The sequence below is a fragment of the Malus sylvestris genome, chromosome 3, assembly GCF_916048215.2.
Source record: "Malus sylvestris chromosome 3, drMalSylv7.2, whole genome shotgun sequence".
NCBI lineage: Eukaryota > Viridiplantae > Streptophyta > Magnoliopsida > Rosales > Rosaceae > Malus > Malus sylvestris.
This window is the reverse complement of record NC_062262.1, coordinates 29207721-29229932: the sequence shown is the minus strand read 5'-3', so window position 1 is coordinate 29229932 and position 22212 is coordinate 29207721. Positions and strand designations below refer to the sequence as shown.

The 22212-nt window shown below is 35.4% G+C and overlaps 2 protein-coding genes across 5 annotated transcripts; one reads left to right on the top strand and one right to left on the bottom strand.

The window, feature by feature from the left end:
* Positions 1 to 794: 794 nt before the first annotated feature.
* LOC126615203 (peptidyl-prolyl cis-trans isomerase CYP37, chloroplastic-like) lies at positions 795 to 7686 on the bottom strand. Of its 3 annotated transcripts, none has more exons than XM_050282980.1 (12): positions 7425 to 7686; positions 5778 to 6038; positions 5601 to 5690; positions 4964 to 5059; positions 4387 to 4494; positions 3966 to 4015; positions 3017 to 3119; positions 2396 to 2449; positions 1710 to 1868; positions 1456 to 1578; positions 1214 to 1296; positions 795 to 1114 (listed from the first exon to the last, which is right to left on the bottom strand). In XM_050282980.1, the coding sequence occupies exons 1-12, from the start codon at positions 7605 to 7607 to the stop codon at positions 1009 to 1011; spliced, it is 1416 nt and encodes a 471-aa protein (XP_050138937.1). In that variant the 5' UTR covers positions 7608 to 7686; the 3' UTR covers positions 795 to 1008. The 3 variants fall into 3 exon arrangements, with proteins under 3 accessions (XP_050138937.1, XP_050138939.1, XP_050138940.1); XM_050282982.1 differs by having other exon boundaries at positions 1247 to 1296; positions 7425 to 7685; XM_050282983.1 differs by having other exon boundaries at positions 5778 to 6046; positions 7425 to 7572.
* Positions 7687 to 9951: 2265 nt separating this feature from the next.
* On the top strand, positions 9952 to 21978 carry LOC126615202 (trafficking protein particle complex II-specific subunit 130 homolog). Of its 2 annotated transcripts, XM_050282978.1 has the most exons (22): positions 9952 to 10099; positions 10194 to 10270; positions 11043 to 11272; positions 12277 to 12458; positions 13157 to 13340; positions 13629 to 13719; positions 14664 to 14824; positions 15292 to 15381; positions 15522 to 15683; positions 15893 to 15954; positions 16104 to 16194; positions 17135 to 17298; positions 17459 to 17672; positions 17801 to 18346; positions 18444 to 18656; positions 18837 to 19230; positions 19317 to 19407; positions 19518 to 19602; positions 19963 to 20152; positions 20338 to 20636; positions 21252 to 21342; positions 21466 to 21978. In XM_050282978.1, exons 1-22 carry the CDS (start codon positions 10086 to 10088, stop codon positions 21639 to 21641), a joined length of 3807 nt encoding a protein of 1268 aa, XP_050138935.1. In that variant the 5' UTR covers positions 9952 to 10085; the 3' UTR covers positions 21642 to 21978. The 2 variants fall into 2 exon arrangements, with proteins under 2 accessions (XP_050138935.1, XP_050138936.1); XM_050282979.1 differs by having other exon boundaries at positions 9957 to 10270.
* The last annotated feature ends 234 nt before the right edge of the window (positions 21979 to 22212 follow it).

The window sequence follows — 22212 nt, the reverse complement described above, 5'->3', positions numbered from 1 at the left end:
GGCCCTTTGGACCCATGAACTCAGCTCATGCACACTCTGGAAATGAAAGCTACATCTCTCAAAAATTTGATACCGGTCAATCGATTCCAGATAGATTCCAGATAACCTTGCAACACATATTTTTGGCTGCAATTTTGTATGCCATTCAAGTTTCCATGGTCCTCCTTAACACAAATGTATAGTCTTGTTTTGTTGTTTCTCAAAGTTTTTGTTATTTCATTGGTGGAATATGATTGGTTCAGTTTTGTCTCGTCGAATGAGTGTGAACCACACGCTGAGGAATCAGAGTTTTAATAGTTTAAACAATCTTGAGCGTCTTTATCTATTGCTAATATTATCGATGTCAGATGCTGTAATAATGTAACTGTCAACCAAAATGTATTTTCCCATATGTATTCGGCTTAAATGACCCAATTATGACGCGGCATGTTGAAAGTGCAGATCATTCCAAGAATTAAAGTCTTGCCTAATAATTTGATTGGGACAAATAAGCTTCCTTCATGGTTCGTTCATCTTCTACCTTCAACTTAAACAAAACTTCAATCTTTTCTCTTTGTACAAAAATTTAAAAGCCGGCTTCCATTTCTTCATTCAATATAGGATGAATCTAGTGAACTGTCCAAATTATCCAATCTAATCCAATCCTAGACAACAAACGAGACATAAGGTAAGTGACGTTAAAGAAGAAAAAACAACTAAAATTAATTTTCCAAATCCTTACAGAGGGAAGAAAATGAAAATTTACTAGATAAAAGGGGAAAAATTAAAAGGAAGAAAAAAATTGGAGGTTCGGGTGAAGAATAAACAAAGAAAGATGTCAAACCCCTGGGCAAGTTTTTCCAATGTTAACAAGAGAACCTTCAACTTCAGATGGAAGAAAAAAAACAGATTACACAAACTTTGACAGCACAATCTGCAGCAAGAAAATCAGTCTGCTACCTTCTGAAATACATCAAATACAAAGAATGAAAGAGATTCCTGGTTTGATAAGACAACAATAATCACTTGTCATTCGGGCAATACAAGACGATCTTGACCTTCGACCAGTTTTGCAGATCGGATCACATCTCCGGTTTTTATCTGTGAAAGAATATCTTTCCCAACAGTTGTGTATCTACACATTAAGAAGGCCTATTAAAAATGTATGTAATGACTAATGACGGAAAAGTAAAGAACCCAGAGTCATTTTTTTTTAAAACCCAAGTTTGGTTACCTGCAACAACAGTTTAGTAGTAAAAAAACATACCCGAAAACTGAGAATTCTCCTTCATCAAATGATAATCCTCCCAAGCCAGCCTATAGGATATGAAGAAACAACAAAGTCACTTTCAGATGGAATAATTTTGAAACAACTGATGGATTCGTCGTTCAAAACACTATGGTTGCTCTAAAGCTTGTCAAAACCCAAGTTCGTTGTTTAATTAATTTAAACATTGGTGCTTGCCTTGCACTTACATTTCGTTTATCATACAGATAGAAGAAAAACTGATATGGTGATGAGTACTCATCGGAGACTTCACTATGTGCCATTGCAACTGCTCCGTAGACAGATAGTGGAAGAACTGGCAACTCCCCATCCTTCCATGAGAGAAAAAGAACAAACAAAAACAAAGTACACGTTAATCAACTAATTTAGACAATTGCATACAGGAAAATCATTTTGTTGATCGAAATTGACGGAGCTGTAATAGTACAAGGGATAAAGATACCTGCACGTCTAATTTTGTTTTGTACAAGGGCTCAAATTGCCCAGATGGCTTTATCTCTAGAGGAACACTGTTACCACTTTTCTTGTCAAGGCCATTGTATGAGAGAATAGCTTGGTCGGTAGAGCTGAGCTTTGTCCCATCGTATGCCTCATCAATTACCTGAAGAAATTTAGATTGTTTATGCATGCTTCATCTGGGTAAAATCATATGAAACTCAATACAAATTCATAAGCACTATGCCACTATTGCAAACGAAGACTTAAATTTAGATGGCATCAACTGAACTGCTTGGTACCAAAATTATAATCAGCCAGCTCAACTCTAATTAGGGATTGTAATAGTGCCTTGATATAATTAAACTTTCATTTGATAGTTTATAGCATAAAAAAGAAAAATAAGACAGTTCCACAGCACGTAATATCATGTGGTAAGATAATACAAGATTTAGCAAGAATTACAATGAGGGTGAACCTTGGCGCAACGGAAAAGTTGCTCCTTTATAACCCCGAAAGATCATGGGTATGAGTCGTGGAAACAGACTCTTTGCAAAGCAAGGGCAAGGCTGCGTAGGATAAACGCCCTCGCAAAGCGGGGAGCCTTGTTGGCTCGGTTGTCACCCTTTTTAGCAAGAATTACAATCATGGTATAAACAATAAATTAGCCAATGGGAGGTTCAAATACCTTACCAGTTTTGCGAAATTCCCAGCTGTTAGTGGTGCTGAATATCCATCTATAACAACCTGTACAAAGGTTTACTGATCAGATGAATACTTATTGCTTCCTACTGTTAATCCCAGCCCCGTTAAGTCGTGGTTATCAAGCATGTAATGTAAGAATGTAACATAAATGTATTTGACTTGAAATCCTAGGATAAATGAAAACTGATTCATATTCTAATACACTGACTAACAAAAATTGTTATAAGATGCATATAAGTTACCTTTGTATAAATTATAATGCTAAAAGTAATGGTAATCAAATTCAACAGATAAACATGAAACTAAATGGACACAACAAGCCAAATATGACATTCCACATATTTCCAGATTTTATAACAGTTGTCAATGAATTCTGGCCAACTAATAGGCATCAACATCCACAACCAAATATTATATCAAGTATACTGTATATAAAGTGTATCAAGTCTCGATGGAGTGAAAATCGTTTTCAAAGTAACACTATTAGCAGAATATTTTGTCTCATTCACCAAGAAACTGCAATAACATCAACAACCAGAACTTATGCAAAACAAAAAAATAAGAAAGAATAATATTAGATCCGTTACCCAAATATGCGATATGTTATACCTGAATTGTAGCAGTCTTTCTTGGTTCACCACCAGCTTCTGGAGAAAATGTCGAACCATCACCTTTCTCAATTGTAAGTTCAACAGTTCCTCTCCCTGTAAACCTACATGTCTTAAAACAAAATATTGATATTCTACTTACAGCACAGATGATGTCATTGCAAAGTCTATTTACGAAATTACCACACATTTGGAGGTCTTTCAAGCATACTTTTGCGGCGTATATATAATATTTTAACTTTTGTAAAGCAGACCGATGAAATTCCTGTGGACTTCCTGGGAAACTCATATATTTTAAATTTTGTCACTTGGCATCATTATATCCTTATTATAGGGACCTATACTACATATGAAACAACAAGCTCTAAAGAACCTGCTTCAAAAGTGTTAGACAAGCACTCCGCACCCAAAACTTAAGCTGTTACTGAGGAACTCAGGAATGGGCCAACAATATATTGCAAATTAACCCTCCTTCAGGTACAACCCCATCCTGCACATGGAAAGGCAGAAAAATACAGACATAAACACTGGTGCAGCCCCATCCTGCACCTTACGAATCAACAAAGAAGTGGGGAATGGGGGATTTAAAGTTTTAACTAGGCTCTCCATCTCCTACAATCAGAGATCTGATACCATGTTAGATTCTTAAAATCCAACCGGAATCTTAACTTAGGTTAGTAAGGAATGGACCAAGATATCAAGCTAACAAAACTAACATCAATTTATTTGGCTTAGTAGAAACTCTATCAGATACACGAACTAATTTCAACATGATTTTTATGATGACGAATTTATAAAAAATTAAATAATATACCCACATGTCTTGTAAAGAGGTGTTTGAATTGATAAGTACTAAAAAGTTTAATTTTGAATTTTCATTTGACTAAAATATCATTCCCCAAACAGACAACGATACATAAAAAGGAAAACACTGTTGAGACAAGAGCGACCTTGGGTATCTCTGGTACTGCTCGGGCAGCAAAAATGACAAGCCTGGAGCCTGTTGTGAACAATATCAAGTTGTAATTTTAGGCATGTCATATTGTCTGAATAAAATAACTATCTCTTCCATGTAACATGGGCAAAATATAATAAAAATTGCATGTTTCCAAATATAATAAAAATTGCATGTTTCCTAATATAACTTTTAGGAATTATTCCTGTAGCTTCAGATGAGGCTTCCATTTGTTGATTCAGATATATAGTTATCTAGCATAAAAAGGAGGATCTAATGTTTTGTTTTCATAATCAAAAGAAATTAACCAAAAGAGGGCAAAACCGAAAGAACAAAAAACACCAGGGTCCAATAAGACCAACAAAAAAAGATCAGGAAAACGACTGAATCTTATGTTATTGATTGGTTGTAGGTACCTGCAATAACTCCAGCTCTGCAATTGTATCCAGTGAAGATGCAAGGTATACTGATACTTTATCTGGGTCCTTATCCTTTATACATTGAAGAAGAGCTTGCAATCCGTTCTGGCAAACTAAGGCAAATTAAAAAACATTCTTATAGTTTTGGATAATGACCAAGTTGTCCTAGTTATGTGAACTAAAATGCAGAACCATCCTATTTTTTTTCTTGTCCATAGTTTATTATGAGCAGCAAGAATGCAGAAAGAGTAATAATCTAACATATATTTAGAGCAATGCAAACAAGCTTTTCCTCAAAAAATTAGAATTTGGCACCTGACCAATTCCTTAAAAATGACAGTATATCACATAAAAACAATTGTCAAGTGACATATTACAATTCCATAAAAAAAAAACCAAAAAGATAAATTGTAAAACTTAACAATGAAACCCTCATAACAATCATTTCAATGCTTTTCTTCTTCTATTATTTCAGTCAGATATCATACGTGCGCATGAGACACAAGAGAAGTTGATATTTTGATAATAGCCTTGTAATGATTTTTTTCTTTCTTGCAAAGGGACATTCGCATACCTTTCCATCAATAAGAGATGCATATAATGTGGAACCCTTCTCCCTCAAGTTTGTTGGTACACTTGCCAGAATTGTATCCTTTTCGTCTGTTGCTGTCTAATATACAGAAATATAATTCAGAAATTGTAAAGTCCAACTGCTAAAAGCATAGATACATGTAATATATAAGTAATAACTGAACAGATACCAGTAGATGCATGATAGAAAGTGGCACTTGCACATCAGACATTGCCATGTAGCATGTTACAAAAGTTCAACTTACAAATTGCAGAGTAGAACCACTGAAAAGAGAACGTGGTTTCTATATTTTAAAGCTCTTCACAATACAATCAATATAGGGGAAAATTTGAGTAAGCAGTACATAGTTTTCTGGCCGGTGGGCATGCTTGAGGCCTTTGGTGGATCGGACATCTCAAAATATGACAACGTTTGAAATAAAATGAGAGAGAAGAGCCGTGACAGCTAGAAAAGAAGGAAAAATCTCTTAAATAACACGAATTTCAATAACAATCCAATCTATAGCAAGAAACTATAACCTATCCTTCATTAACACTTACTTCCCTTTGTAATTAACGCATCATATGCATTCCATCTAAAAAAGTTTCTTTTAAATTATAAATATGTATTATGTAGATACCTTTAAAGCTTTCTTCACATTTCCCTCCATGGTTCCATAAGGCTTTCTCTGTGGAATTCTTAGCAGGTACAAAATCTCTTCCAGAGAGTCCTAGAAATGGAAGTAAGATGATCCAAAACAGATTAATGCCAAAGGTCAGAGATCATTTTTTTAAATCAATAATCAACAAGAACCTACCTGTATGGTTTTCATGTTCGTGTTTGCAGGGATAGCCCTCCTTAAAGCCAGTTCTCCTGTTCTAGGAACCTTGGTGTCTGGTGAATAAAGAACTGCATTTGCAGGTGATGAAACGGGCAAAACATCCCAACCAACCAAAGGAAGTGGAGAAGATATTTGGACAAACACAAGGATCACAGCAATTAGACTTTCAAATTTGTTTTTAAGTGGAGAAGTTGATGTGGAGGAATTGGTAAGAGTACTATGCTGATCTTTGAGTTCCTGCATGACTGAAAGCCCGTGTCAAACAAAGAAAGACCTCACAAATGGAAATAGTTTTATATATTCCTAACAAACAAGGACTTAAAAGTCTTAAGCCACTAAGAAAGGTAAGTCACTGAGCTACATTTGACTCTCTTGTCGTGGCAAGTAAAAGTCAGTATAATAGCATAACACTAACTTTCGAAAATATAATAATTACAAGAATGGACAGAAACAAATAAAAAATTTAACGTTCTTCAAGAATATAGTTTACTGCATTGTGTTCTTCACCATAACTATTGAACTTATGACCATCTTATATCAAACAAAGTAAATATGATGCGGCAAAAACTTACTTCAGTTAGGTCCATGCAGTCATCATTGATACCAAACATTTCATAACAGATCCAGTGAAAGAAAAAAAAAATCAGACAAAAAATAGTATTTAAGAGAAAAGGAATTGGCACGTTCCACACGCCAAGAATTTGTGGTAACATTCTAGTACTTGAACCAACCCCATATCCTAAATTCAAGTGGTGGATGCGATGACTCACAAGAGCCGTCACTGGATAAATAGGGGAAACTGAGCCGCCATGAAGTCTACAGCCCCTGCCACTAGTAAACTACATGCCTGAATGCATGTGCTACAACTAACATTATAAGCTGGTGAAGGGGACCAATTAAAAAGCATTTCCAATTGTATAAAGTGTAAATTTGCCTCAAAAAATTTTGAAGTCCTAAATTCTAGCACTCTCAATTGGGATGCAGCCCTTACATAACCGCCATTAGTTCAGCATGAATTCAAAGAATCTGAATATAATAAAAACACTAAAGAGGAGAAGAACAGAACATTTTAATACCAAAGGTCCTCGTTTGTTAGAGAGGATTAGGGATTAGATTGGATATGACTCTTCACTATATATAAGGCCTTTTGAAGTCAGAAATGGATGACGTTGTCCTATTTTGTCGAAGTTGAAGGTTACTCATGAAGAAAAGTTGTCATTTTTAAACCTATCATTTTGTGTAGATTAGTGGGGAACTAGAAATATCTTTTCTTCATGAGTATCCTTCAACTTGGACAAAATATGAAACTTTTTCAACCATTCTTCTTTCAAAATGCCTTATAGTTCTATCCAATCTAATCCTCTCAAACAAACAAGGCCAAGAACTACAAATGTAGACTTTCTCTTTCATATATCGCCTTCGCAAAACCCAAATTCAAACTAACCAAAACTACCATAAATATAATAAAACTACGTAAAAGACCTACATTACTACAATGATTCCAACAATGTAGGCATCACAATTCACATAAAAAATCACAATTTCACAACAATTTCAGAGGTTTGGAAAATCCAAAAACGAGAATTTCAAAAGATCAACTGTATGACTAGGATCAAGACCAACCTTTGGGTGATTGTTATTGGACATGGAATGAACCCTGGAGAGGCCTGATCTTTCTGGAGTTTTCCGATTAAAGCAAAATATGAAATGGGTTGGCTTCAGATTCTGCCTTCGAGTAGAAGGAGCAATGGAAACATTGAGAGATAGCTTGTGAGAGACGATGGTGGAGGATAGAGGGAATGCCATGGCTGGAGCTTGAAGTTGGGAGTTGCAGAGACGTTTTGGCGCGCCTCATCCGCTAAAGCCTATCTGGAATTACTTCGATGGGTATTTTGTATGGTTGCGAATGGGAAGTTTCTACAATGCCCCCAAGATAATACAAGGGATTGGGGGAGCGGGGTATGAAATATTTGGGCAAATATGTAAATTAAGTGCAGTTTTCTATTGTGGTTTAACGACAATTTGGGAAATTAAAATAAACTAGTCTCTTTACACGCATTCAGTGATTTACAAACGAATGTTAGACATTTTTTAATCCTCATGCTTAGCGAGACAAATTATTTTTATGTTATTCGTGCAAACGCTAAACAATGATAATATGAAAAAAGATTCATATTCTTTGTTGATGTGAATTTTATCAGGTTAATTACACAAACACTTCTTGAGGTTTTTGTGTTTTTAACAAAAGCACTTCAGTTTTAAAATATTACACCAACACTTCCGAGGTTTTAATCACTTCCACATGGACAAATTTACCCTTTTAATTCATTATTTAAAAATAAAAAACAATTTTTATAAATAAATATAAAAAAAATTAATATTTTAAGTTAAACATAAAAAAAGGGCAAGAGAAGGCTATAATTCTTCTATGCAAGCCGGGGTGATCCCATCATCTCAGCTTCATTGTTTTCAATTGTTTTTTTTATTTGCCGAGAATTGAAAAGGCTAGAAATTTCAGTTTTTTTTTTTTTATAATTGTTTTCGGTTGGTTGGCGATTTGAAAAGGCTGAAATCAGAAAAGAGAGAGTCATTAACAATCCTAATTAACATAATAGATTATGTTTCAAGAATGTCAAATCCATTACGGTCATGCAAGTGGCTCTTTATAACAGTAGTAGAAAGGTGTTATACTTTTGCATAATAATGTGGGTTCGAATCTCATCTAACATCTAACTTACTAACGCTATCGCTCGACTCAAAAAAAAAAAAAATCCATTATGGTCACACACATAAAAGCCACAACAGCAGATGGTCGAAAACCAAATAAAGAACTTGAGAGAGAGATGGTTGCTGGAAAACAAATACGGGAGGGAGGGGAAGAAGAAGATGCAGGAGATGCATAGGGTTTATTTTGTTTCTTTAAATGTTTAATGTAATATTAATCTTTTTCTGTTATAAATAAGATTTTTATTTTTATTTTTAGCTAATTAATTAAAATGGTAAATATGTCCTTGAAGGGGTTATGTAGAAGTGAAATAAAACCACATAGGGTGTTAGTGTAATGATTTATACATAAAGAACATTTTGTGAAAACACAAAAAATCTCAAGAGGTGTTCGTATAACTAACCCGAATTTTGTCTCGTAAACAAGAAAGAAAAAAAATTAAATTTCTTTTAAATATTGACTACAAAGCTTGTAAGTACTTACAATCATTGTCCGACAATATATGTGTTGTAAGAGGAAAAAAGAGTTAACCACAAATGAATCTAACTAGCAATTGATGAATATACTTAGAAAAAACGGTATTCTATTTTTACCAACATATCAACAGCGAAAGACATGTCATGCCTAATGTAATAAGCTACGTACAATGAAACACAAATTGAATTTAGATATGGAACTTTGGGTTCTAAACATCTTCAAGGGTCTTATTTGCATCTAGCATTTGGGTAATCATAGGTACACTAAAAGAGCAACAACTTTTGGGTATGGTTCGACATGTAGCAAATTACCGTCAGAAATAACACTCAAACTTCAAGTTGTGGTCTCCTTTATCTCAAATTAATTTTCTTATGCTCTTCCAAGATTAGTGAGATTAATGTCATCAACCTAAATTGCAACTTTACCAAATTCAGAATACTTCTTAAAGAATATGCAAGAGGCATCAATTATCAACTATGTCAACTCAATAAAAGTAACAAGTTAATCAAAATAACAACAACATGAAACTAAACTTCCCACTTAATTTAAGATGACCGAGCTCCAGAATAATTCGTCTCTAACTCTAAGTGCAACATCGAAAGCTATTCATGCTAATAACATGTTGTGAAATTAACTATTTGAGAAAAATTATAAAGGATGTGACAAAGAGAAGAGATGATAAATGACAGAGAACCTGCTAAATTGTAGGTGTTATTTTTCATGCCTAATATCTTTATTTATAATAACTGTAACACATTTTCTTGCCTTACAAATAATAGAAAGCCCATAAAAACTTGTTCTCCAAATTGTTTTGAAATTCTATTTAAATTATAGTCACATTCTCAAATAAACACAGTACTTGCAACAAAAACAAAGAAAGTTTCTTTTCAAGTTTATTATGAACCGCTAGATCAAAGCATCCAAATCTAACCGTTGAGAATAAACGGAACTACCGGTGCAGGAGCGGGTTGCACAGTAGTTGCACTGCAGAGTTTTCGATCCAGTTCCCCATTGCAAAGTGAGAGAGCGAACCCACACTTCCAACCACCACCTCACTCAGAGTGCTCCCTCTCCCTCTCTACATGTATATGTATATGTATGCATAGATCTCGTTCTCTCTCTCTCTCTCTGTCTCCCTATATATATATATATATATATCGATCATGAACAATTTCATGCGTCTGGTATAGATCGAGGTCTAGCATGGCGAATTATCTTGCTCAGTTCCAGACGATCAAGAATTCCCTCGATCATCTCGTGATTGCAGGTAAATCTCCAAATTCGACAATACTATTCAATTTCTGGGTTCCATTTTCTTCTGTAATTTCAAGTTCGAGCTTAACCGTTCTTGTTCTGCTTTTTGTTCGTCAATTACTCATTTGAAGTTACTGATCTTCTTGATTGAGATTTGGGGGCTCTGTAAGTAATTAAAGGTGTTAATTTGGGCTATTTGTTAGTAGAACAAAAAATGCGTATTTGTTTAAGTACGGGGATAGCTAATTAGCAATTAAAGTGACGCAGAAAATGCAAAGTTTTCGTCCTACTGTTTGTAAAATGATGCCTTTAGCTGGTCAGTTTCGGAGTGTTTTCGGGAACTATTAGTTCTTCAATTGAATTTCCATAAATGGGAACGATTATTTGCACAATGCGCAAAGTTTGTTGTTTCGGTGTTCCAGTACTAGAAATCATTTATTAGCTTTTTGTATTTTATTGAACAGCTTATGCGGCATTCGCCATTTGTTTAACGACAAGTTATGTTTAGTTATTTGTGATCATTGTTGTGTTCTCAGCCATGTATGGTTATGCTTATCTTATAAAAGTATATGGTTATGCTTAATGTGGGAACCCATTAACAGCCTAATTGCTACTCTACCAATCCCTTGACAATTTCTGCCAATATTCCAGTCATGTTCTTACTCTGTATTGAGTTTGCAGCGGGTGAAACGGATAGCTAATATGTGTTTTTTGTGGTAATGGTTTATGTCACTGGCCTTGCTTCATGTTCCCATCTAACAGTTTAACCATGAGCTCATTTGCAGTTGAAGATGTGAGCGACTTGTGGCCTACTGTCAAGAATGGGTTTGAGGAGCACTTGCCATTTAAAAGAGCTTGCTTAAATAACAAGACACGTAATCCCGTATTTGTAGAGAATCTTCCTGCTGAATTCATACTAACCACAGACTCGAGGCTTCGTAGCCGATTCCCACAAGAGCAATCATTATTTTGGTTCCGGGAGCCATATGCAACTGCGGTCCTCGTCACCTGTGAGGTAAGATACAATCTCCTTCACCTCACTTATCTTGATGTATTATTTCGTAACCAATGTATAATATCTGTATCTATAAACACCATGGGTTAGTCCAGGCTCAGTCAGGGCCAAGATAAGAAGCTTAGTAAACAAAGGTCTCTGGTTCAATTCCCTCGGATGCATACACTCCTATGGGGAAACCTCCAATTGTTAGTCCCAGCCATTCTGGTTGTAGGGTCTACACGTGCCTTTGATTGAAGATCTTGATACCTCAAGTTATCAATAAAAAGAAAATAAAAAATTTGTCTCTTTCTAAAAAAGATTATATATATATATTTATATATGCCAACTGTACTTCTATTACGTTAAACAATTCCAGTAATTTCTTTTATAAATGCAATTGTAGTTCTTTTCCACATACTTTGTCATGTTGAATAAAATGGTTGGTTTACTCATTTTTTTTGCTTGCTGTGTTGCCGAATTATTTTAAAGCTGATGAGTTGTCCTAGTGTGTGTATTTCTATATGCATGGATATATGTTTTTGTGTGTACAAAGAACACGTGGAGCTCAATGAGAACCATGGTTCAGTGATCCAAAAGCTTCCATCATTTTAGATCTACTTTAAAATCATCTGTAGAAAAATATCCGTCAAATGGGGAATCATTTAGCCATCCATTTTTGATAAAATGTATGCATGGCTATTGTGTTCCGAAGACAACAACTATTATGCTATTAAATGTCTGAAGTCAGATTTGTATACATCTTTCATACTAGATGGTTGTAAAGGTACTAACTTATGCAAATTGGGAAAGTAGCTATCTCTGTGTCTTTGAGCATTTGTCAGGTTTTGATAGAAAATGTAGGAATAAAACTTGTGTCATTTAAGTGTTTGGTAAAACATATTTCTATCAATATTTCCATGCGCTGGTAGTATTATCGTTATCATAAGACCAAACCATGATCTGTATGATTGTATGCTGCTAATCTCATAGTTAACTAACAGTTTTTTGTCTTTATTCATTAGGATCTTGATGAGTTCAAGACCATCCTTAAACCGCGCCTAAAGTTAATTGTCCAGAATGATGAACGGGAATGGTTTATTGTTTTTATATCCAAGGCTCACCCGAATAATGATCAAGCCACCAAATTGGCAAGTAAAGTTTATGCCAAACTTGAAGTTGATTTCAGTTCCAAGAAGAGAGAAAGGTGAGTTTATTGCTTTTGTAATCATATTGCTTTTTTAATTGATGGACTGAGTAGTATTGAGAGGTGAGTGTTGTGATTATTTTATACTCAAAATATTGGTGAGCATTGAGCTTTTCCTAGTTTCTTCCCCTCTATTAAGGTGTTCCAGAGAGCGCATTTCCAAATTGCATTCAAAATTCTAATAAGAAGATTAGTCGGTATTTTTTGACAATACTTAACCTTTACATCATCTGCTTTGTTGTTATTTAAGTCAACATGCGATATTGAGAATTTTTCATCTATAACAGATTAAACAATACAAATTCAACAACGTTGGTATTACATTGATAACATATACTTACACCTTTTAGGCAAAATGCGGAGAAGGGTAAAGAATGTATTTTTTTGTCGATTTCATCTGTTTCCTTCATGGTTGTTAAGATGGACTTGGCAAGCATCTTGTTTTCTTTCAGTATTGTAGACTGATCACATCACCAGCTTATTTATAATTGGGTCTTTAAAAATACCTATACGTATAATATTTTCTTTCATTTCTTTTCAGTAAGTTGCATCTGGTATCATGTCTACCATAAAACATGAGTTGACCATCAAATATAAGTGTCAGGTTATAATATAAAGTTGAATGATATTTTGATGTATTTTTTTAAAGTTTAGTTCACCTAATATCATGTTACTTTGTCAACATGTGCTTTGCTCAGGTGCTGCAAGTTCGATCTATATTCACCTGAAGCAAACTTTTGGGAAGACTTGGAATCCAAGATAATGGAGTGCATCAGAAATACATTAGATAGGCGTGTACAATTTTATGAGGACGAGATACGCAAGCTTAGTGAACAACGCTTCATGCCAGTTTGGAACTTCTGCAATTTTTTTATTTTGAAGGTAGTTCCATTTTTCTCAATTTTTGGATTTGAAGAATTTGATTAAGGCTGCTTTGGGCAAAGAGGATTTGAAAGATTGTTGATTCAAGTGTAGATTTCTTGCATACATCAATTGTATTCAAAGGCTTACTGAATAGTGAATACTTTTTGGTCTTATAAAAGTACATTTAAAATCCTACTTTTGGCAATTATGTGGCACAAGAACCACAAACTTTTGTGTTTTTAGATCCATATAATTTATGTTACTGATCATCTTCTGGCGTCTTACCATAATTGATTCTCTTTTCAGGAAAGCTTGGCTTTTATGTTTGAGATGGCTCATCTTCATGAAGATTCTTTACGTGAATATGATGAACTAGAAATTTGTTATTTGGAAACAGGTGCGTTACAAATATATCTGATTTCTCACTTTTGGTGTTGACATACATGTTATGGCTTCTACATATGTTTTCTAATGAGAATCCTATTTTGACATGGAACTGCATATGCCACCTTCAAGTACATGCATGGGGGATCTTTTCAACTTTTATTTGTCTACATTTTTATAAGTCCTTAATACTTGATCAGCAAGTATAGTTAGTGTTACACACTCACTTTATTTTGAAACTTACTTTGTGAAGGTATAGCGATCCTCATGAATTGGGGGCCTTGTATCGTAGATATGAGTAACCATTGACTGCTGTACTAGTCAATGTACTTGTGATATTGAGGCAATTCATTATTTTCATTCTATGACTGCCAGATGTTCATAAAATATTTGTTTCCTGTAAAAGAAGAATTCCTTAACGAGTCTATCTTCTTTACACTAAACCTGTTTTTTTTTTTTTTTTAATCTTCTCTTCATGTCTTAATTCTTGTGCAGTCAAATCGGGTAGAAATGATTCATTGAATTGCTTATTGCAATCCGGTAGTTGTTCATATCTCCTCAAAGGAAACAAGAATCTACATCATTAACGCACACACAAACATGCACACTATTTTGATCCATATTCTATGGGAGCCATGCTCATAATTCATTTTTTAAAATTCCATCGCCTAATATACAAATCTCAATAAAGACCTTTTCTTCTTGAATAAGTGTCATCATTTTGATTTTGATCCAATGATTAGTGAGGATGATTGTCTGCTGAGCAGTGAGCGGGAGATCATGAATGTGAGCTTTTAAGTTCTCCCGCCACTTAATGAAACTAAAAATTGGAAAATCGTCATTCCATTATAAGCTTAGTGCTTTTAAATTATAAGATTTCGATCAATAATGGACATTTTCTCTTTGTTTTTTGCCCTAGATACAAGACCAATAATGAATCATTTTCATGTGATGCAGTTGAAATGAATGGAACACGGAAGGACTTTGGAGGAGTTGACCATGGTGATGATCAGGCAGCATTGCTCAATTCTGGAAACAAATCATTGACACAAATTGTTCAAGATGACTCATTTAGAGAATTTGAATTTAGACAGTATCTGTTTGCCTGCCAATCAAAGGTATGTGAGACATTCGTTCAATTCAAGCCTATGACTTTAAATCAGTTAAAAAAATGAATTAAAATTATCCTGTTATGTCACTAAAATGATTTCCATCTGTGTTTTTTTTTTTTCAACATCAACAGCCTAATGTTGTACTTCATGGAATACTGTGGCTTTACTTTCATAAGATGTAAATTACTCCATGCTCAAACTTGTGCCTATTATATTGATAAAAATGAAGAATGAGAACTTAAGTATACAATTACATTGACTGCACGGTGGTTTAAGAGATGAATACAAGTTTACCGTGGACATAAAAGAAGGTTCCGTGACCATTTACTTAATATAGAAAAATAATATGACCATTCAGAAAAACAACTTTGAGAGAGAGGTCATGCCTTCTGATTCTAGTTTATGCAGAAATTGACGTCCTAATTTGCTGAAACAAAATTTGAACTGCATATCTAATAGATGGTTAACTGTAGCTTTTATTCAAGCTGAATCGCCCGTTTGAAGTAGCATCAAGGGGATACTCATTCATTATAAGCTTCTCAAAGTCTCTGGCTGTACATGAGGTATCTGGTATTCATTTTGTTTAAAGGTGTTTTTCATATCTTGAAGTTTGTATGATTCTGAATGATCATATCTGACTTTTCTAGTTTCTTTTTTTTTTATCCTCACCTTTCCTGTTTTCTCCTTTTGGAGTTGTTCTCAGAGTATTCTACCTTTTTGTATGCGTGAAGTTTGGGTGATAACCGCGTGCATGTCCTTAGTCAATGAAACTGATTCACATTATAAGGAAGGACTTGCAGCACCTGATATAGAAAAGGAATTCTACCGCCTTCAAGGTGACCTTTATTCACTATGCAGGGTTAAGGTAAAAGTACTTTGTGTTTCATATGCAATAGAGGAACTTAAAATATCATTTTGTTTTGTTCTTTAATCCATTGATATACCTTTATTGGAGTGCATCCATACAAGTGAATGTTATCCGTTGTTCAACCGGCAGTCAACATTGACTAGAAAATTCATTTTTAATATGCATGCACTTTACTAATAAAAAGGCTGTAATGTATGTTTATGCAGTTCATGAGGCTTGCATATTTAATCGGATATGGGACGAATATAGAAAGGAGTCCTGGAAATAGGTACCAAATGAATCTTTGAAGATGAAAACAACTTATAGCATTCTAGATACAAGCTTGAACATGTAATCATTGCAATTAGCTTTAAAGTACCCAAAAGTTGCAGATGTTTTTCTAAACTAGTTGTCCTTTACTTTTAACTCAATTAACAGTGCTTCACTCAGCATGCTTCCCTGGCCCAAGCCTGCAGTTTGGCCCTCTGTTCCACCAGATGCTTCATCTGAGGTGCTGGCAAAAGAAAAGGTAAGTTCTTAATACAGTAAATGTTGGCATCGGACCAGCTGAAGTTTTTATTTTTGAATAGGACTAGCTATTGTTGAGAATAAATCCCACATTGATGAGAGGAGAGACCTTGCATGTGCTTATAAGTAGTTGGGCTACTCCACATATTGCCAATTGATTTTATGGTGGAACCCCAACTTCTTCAGTTAATGTTAAGCTAATATTTTAATTCAATTCCGGATAACATATGTAGTTGTAAACTTATTAAATTGAGACTACATCAATTTATGTCCGTCTAGCGTACATTAGTATAAATCAGCATAAACTTTTAATCTTGGAAGGTTTATTTTGTATTGTTCTTTCATTTCCTCTTCCTATTTGACGTGTCTTGTGGTTGGAAGTTTTGGTCATGTTAAAAGGCTTTATGCAACCACTCCTTGTTACAGATTTGTGACATTCTTACTCCCTTATATTTTCCAGTAGGTTGATGTGCTTTTATACCAAAAAACGTCAGAGTTAACTTTCAAGTGATGATTATCTTTTTACACCTTCAAAAGAAGAAGATTTGACCCATTTTATGAAAATTTCATAATTGATCATGTAATCCCTCAAATTTCTCAATTTTGAAATGGTTTAGGGTTTAGGGTTTAGTATATGTTTGTAATTGTGAGGTTATATAAATAGTTAGTGGATTTCATTATTTAGCACCTTTATCAAACTAATACAAGGGGGTATTAGTGTTGTCCCATCCTTATTACATGGGGTAAACGAAGGTGGTGTATAGGAAATTAGACCTTTAATTATTGATTAATGATGATTATCTTCTAAAGTTGCCATTAGTATTGTTATTACTGTTCAGTTGGCTTTTGATTTTCGTGCAAAAGCATTTTCCGCCACCTAAGTTATTCATTTCTTTTGCTTCTCTTTATGATGAAAAAAGTTATTCGTTTATCTTTTGCAGATAATTCTACAGTCAACTCCATCAGTAAAGCACTTTGGTATTCAGAGAAAAGCATTGCCTCTTGAACCTTCTCTACTATTACGCGAGGCTAATCGGAGGAGAGCTTCCCTTTCTGCTGGGAATATGGTTGAAATGTTTGATGGCCGCCAAAATTTTAGTGACGGGTAATGCAAATTCAAGAATTTTAGCAAATGTAGTGCCATCTGTTTCTAATCGTTCTTTGTTTTTTAATATTCTTACTAAATATTCTCATTTCATTTATTGTTTTTATGTATTAAAAATGGCATGTTTGAGTGGTAACGGAGTCACAATGTATGATGGCAGTTCAGGTTCAGATGCATCATTTAAGATGCCATCATTACAAAAAGTGCAAGCAAGTGTTATGTCACGTACTAACTCTTCACCAGGAATTTCTGAGAGCTCAATTGATCGACCCATGAGGCTTGCTGAAATTTATGTTGCTGCTGAATATGCTCTGCACAATACAGTTTCTAATCCTAATCTGTTGAAGTCTTTGTCATCTACAGAGGAGTTTGAGGTATGAACACTTGCTCATTTTTAGTTTACTATCCATGCAGGATTGTTCAAATTAGTAGTTCCTCTATACATGCTATATAATTTTTTGTTGATCTTTTTGTCTTGTTCACAAATGTCTTGTTTTGACAGCAAAAATATCTTGGACTAACTAAAGGCGCTGCTGACAATTATCATCGATCCTGGTGGAAAAGACATGGAGTTGTTCTTGATGGAGAAATAGCATCTGTCTTTTTTAAGCATGGAAACTTTGATCTGGCAGCAAAGTCATATGAAAAGGTTTGTGCACTTTACGCTGGTGAAGGATGGCAGGATTTATTGGCAGAAGTCCTCCCCAATTTAGCAGAGTGTCAGAAAATACTCAATGATCAAGCTGGCTATCTATCGTCTTGTGTGAGATTGCTTTCATTGGATAAAGGCTTGTTTTTGACAAAGGAACGCCAGGCTTTTCAGTCAGAGGTGGTTCGTCTTGCACATGGCGAAATGGAGCAACCGGTGCCCCTAGACGTGTCATCTTTAATTACATTTTCTGGCAATCCTGGGCCTCCATTAGAATTATGTGATGGAGATTCCGGTACTCTATCAGTAACATTTTGGAGTGGCTTTCCTGATGATATCACTCTTGATTCACTAAGTCTCACTTTGAATGCAATATTTAATACTGATGAGGTTGCTAAGGTAAGCTTTCTTGGACTTACAATGCATTTTCATCTCACTGTTTCAGGTCTAAATGTTGTATGAACATTATACATGATTATTTCATCTGATATTTCAGGCATTAATGAGCTCGACTGCAATTGTATTAAAGCCTGGTCGGAATACCATTACCCTGGATTTACCCCCACAGAAACCAGGTTCATATGTTTTTGGGGTTCTTACTGGGCAAATTGGGCAATTAAGATTCAGATCTCATAGCTTTTCCAAGGGTGGCCCTGAAGACAGCGTGGATTTCATGAGTTATGAAAAGCCTCCTAGACCTATCTTGAAGGTGCAACTTATGAACTTATAGCTTTTCATTATCCATCATATCCCAAATTATTAGTTTATCCCTGTTATTTTAATTCTATTGTAAATAAAAGCGGTACATAACTTCGAGATGAATTTTTTCAGTTGATTTCTAAGATTTACTTATGGTATTGTACCTTCTAAATGACCTTTTCTTTTTCAGGTATACAAACCAAGACCTCTGGTTGATCTTGGTGCAGCTGTTTCCTCTGGTTTGCTGATAAATGAACCTCAGAGGGTAGGCATTATTGTAAGACCCATTAACTACTCTCTCAAAGGTGCTGTCTTGTATGTTGATACTGGACCTGGTCTTAAAATTGAAGATTCACATTTCATTGAGATGGAGAGCTATGCTGATGCATCAAAGAGTTCAGTTGGTGTGACTGACTGTAATGATGCTCTAAAGGATGGTTCTTTGGCTGTCGATAAAAGTTTTGAGAAGTTGACTCTGTGTGATGATGGAGTAGAGTTTCCACATTGGGCAAGCAATTCAACGTCTATTTTATGGATTCCAGTTCGTGCTATCAGTGAAAAGCTTACAGTAGGATCATCTTCAGGTTGTGGATATATGTGTTATACGTGTAAATACTCTTTATTGAGTCCAACTGCTTACCTGTACGTAATGCATCATGTCTTACTGCAGTGGTTCCCCAGAGACAGAGCATTGTGGATGGAATGAGGATGATAGCACTCAAACTTGAATTTGGTGTATCTCACAATCAGATATTTGAGAGGTATTTCTCGTTTTACATCATCCTTGCTAATATTTCTTTGATTTTGGTCTACTTTTTGTTCTTAGCTTTCAAATTTGTAGATGTCTTTTATTGATTATTAATTTGTGCAGGACCCTAGCTGTGCATTTTACTGATCCTTTCCATGTGAGCACGCGAGTAACAGATAAATGCAATGATGGCACTTTGCTTCTGCAGGTATGTAAGTTTACTTATGCATCCCTGGCTAGGTGATTATATAATATGACGAGTCATGTGTGATATCCTATGTGTTGAAACATGTGTCTGTTTCCACAAACAGTTATTGTAACCACTATCTTAGCATGAATGATGCTTTTGTGCATTGGCTGGATATGATTTCACATTGCATTCTACCATGTTAGACAAAGATATTTCTTGCAATTACCAAAATAAATGCTTAAAAATAAACAGGAGAGTTTATTTGTATGAAATATCTGCAGAGTCCTTGGGGGTTCGCCGTTCATATTCTGGTGTGCTTGTGATAAATATCAATTCCTTCATGAGTATTTAGTTCCTCTTTGACTTGATTACTTCCAGGTCATTCTACACTCTGAAGTGAAAGCCACAGTGACCATCTTTGATGCTTGGCTTGATCTTCAAGATGGGTTTGTTAATACTGGACAAGGTGATGGGAGACCAACTTCAGCCTACTTTCCACTAGTAGTTTCTCCAAATTCTAAAGCAGGAATGCTATTTAGTATATGCTTAGGGAAGCCTAATGTTGAAGGTATTGTTCCTTTCTGTTATACATATTTGCATGTTTCTAAGCTCCTATCTTTAAGTTAACAAGCGCTAATAAGTCACTGTCATGTCTTCATTGCTGCAAATATGGATTGGGTTGTGAATCTTTTCATACTTAAGATTTTCGTACATCTGACAGAACTGATGATGCGAATTTCGTTTTTCCTGCAGATGAAGCTAAGGCTCTTCAGTCGGATAGTATACTAAATATTAGATATGGAATTTCTGGTGATAGAACCAGTGGAGCACACCCACCTGTGTCTGCAGAATCTTCTGGGTCTGAGGGTGCTAGACAGGACTTAATTTTCAGAAGCACTCTTGCTTTACAAAGGCCTGTGCTTGATCCAGTCCTGGCTGTTGGTTTTCTTACTCTCTCTTCTGGTGGCCTTAGGGTTGGCCAGCTAGTTACCATGAAATGGAGGGTTGAAAGATTGAAGGATTTTGAGGGAAATGAAGTTTCTCCTAACAATGTAAGTCACAGCCTGATCCTCTTGGACAAGTTGGATTGCCGTTGGCAAATCTTAGAAGGGGTGTGCTATCCATACACCCCTTTTCACTTCTCACACACCCCTTGTTAATTTATATCCGTCGATCTTCTTCAATTCATTTGATCCAACGGCCGAAAACTAAAAAAGTGTGGGAGAAGTAAAAAGGGGTGTGTGGATATCACACCCCATCTTAGAATGCTGATAATTTACGACTTTTTTGGTTCACTTTTATTTCTGAATGAGTAGTAATGTCAGTGTTCAACCGTTTGTAAGTGTACAAGAATTTCATGTAATTGCAGCGTACTTGGTTGTTTCACTCAAAACCTGACGTGGTAAGGTGTATGTCGTTGAGTTTCACTTGAAAGGAAATAATAAAATTTGTGTAGAGACTTATGAATCACCATCAGAATTGCTCATCACTGCATGAACTGACGTCTGTCTGTATCTTCAAGTGTAATTTTTAGTTTATCCCACTAACTTTGGTAGATGTGGAATTAGGGTTTTGTTTCAAGTTTCAACTGTCATTTGTTAAGGCGTTATATGAATTTGGTGACTACAACTTGAGCATATTAATAATTTTTAGTGATTGTGCACCAGGATGAAGTGTTATATGAAGTCGGTGCAAATGCTGAGAATTGGATGATTGCTGGGAGGAAAAGAGGGCATGTTTCTCTCTCCGCAAAGCAAGGTTTTGTGAACTAATTAAACTCCGCGTATTTGTTTTTATGTAGGAAAATATCTTCTGGCTCATAGCCATTGCCTCTTTGTTATTTGCAATTTTCATTTGAACAAATAATTCTTGTAATGGCAGGTTCAAGGATAGAAATCTCAATATTATGTGTGCCTCTAGTGGCGGGATACGTTCGCCCCCCTCAACTTGGTCTGCCAGATGTTGGTGAATCGAATATAAGTTGCAGTCCGGCTGGGCCTCATCTGGTTTGTATCTTGCCTCCGGTTCTGAGCTCCTCCTTTTGTATTCCGGCATGATTGTTGTCAACCCAATTTCCTCTCCTGGATTCAAGTCGTCTAGATCATTATAATTTCCGCGCTGACGGTTGGATATGCTTATAGAGAAAATTTTAGGTTTCCCCCTTCCATTTCCATGGAATTTGTAAATCTGTATTTCGTTTTTCCTTTTCTTTTTTATCTGATGGTTAAAAAATCAGCTTAGTTGGGATTAGTATGCAATAGGTAGGTTTTTCAAGTGTTCATGGTGTCCAATGTGTACAATTCGGCTTAGAGATCCACCGAGGACGTCCAATTTTTTGCTTCATTGTCGTAAAATTCATTGTTTGTTGGAGTGGATAAAGTTTGTTTGGTTGAAGCCTGTGCTGTGCTGGCGTCTGATGATTCCTGAGTTGTAAACTTTTTCCGATCGGTTTCCATCATTTTGCTCTAATCATCAAAAGGCCATTACTTCCCGCCACCAACTTCTCGTCGAAAAAATGCTGGCAATCCTCAAACTACGCACCAGTCTCGCCAGTCTCGTCTCTCTTTCTCAACCATTTTCTCGAAGCATCAGCTGCTCCCAATCAGAGGAGAAATTTATCCAGGAAAC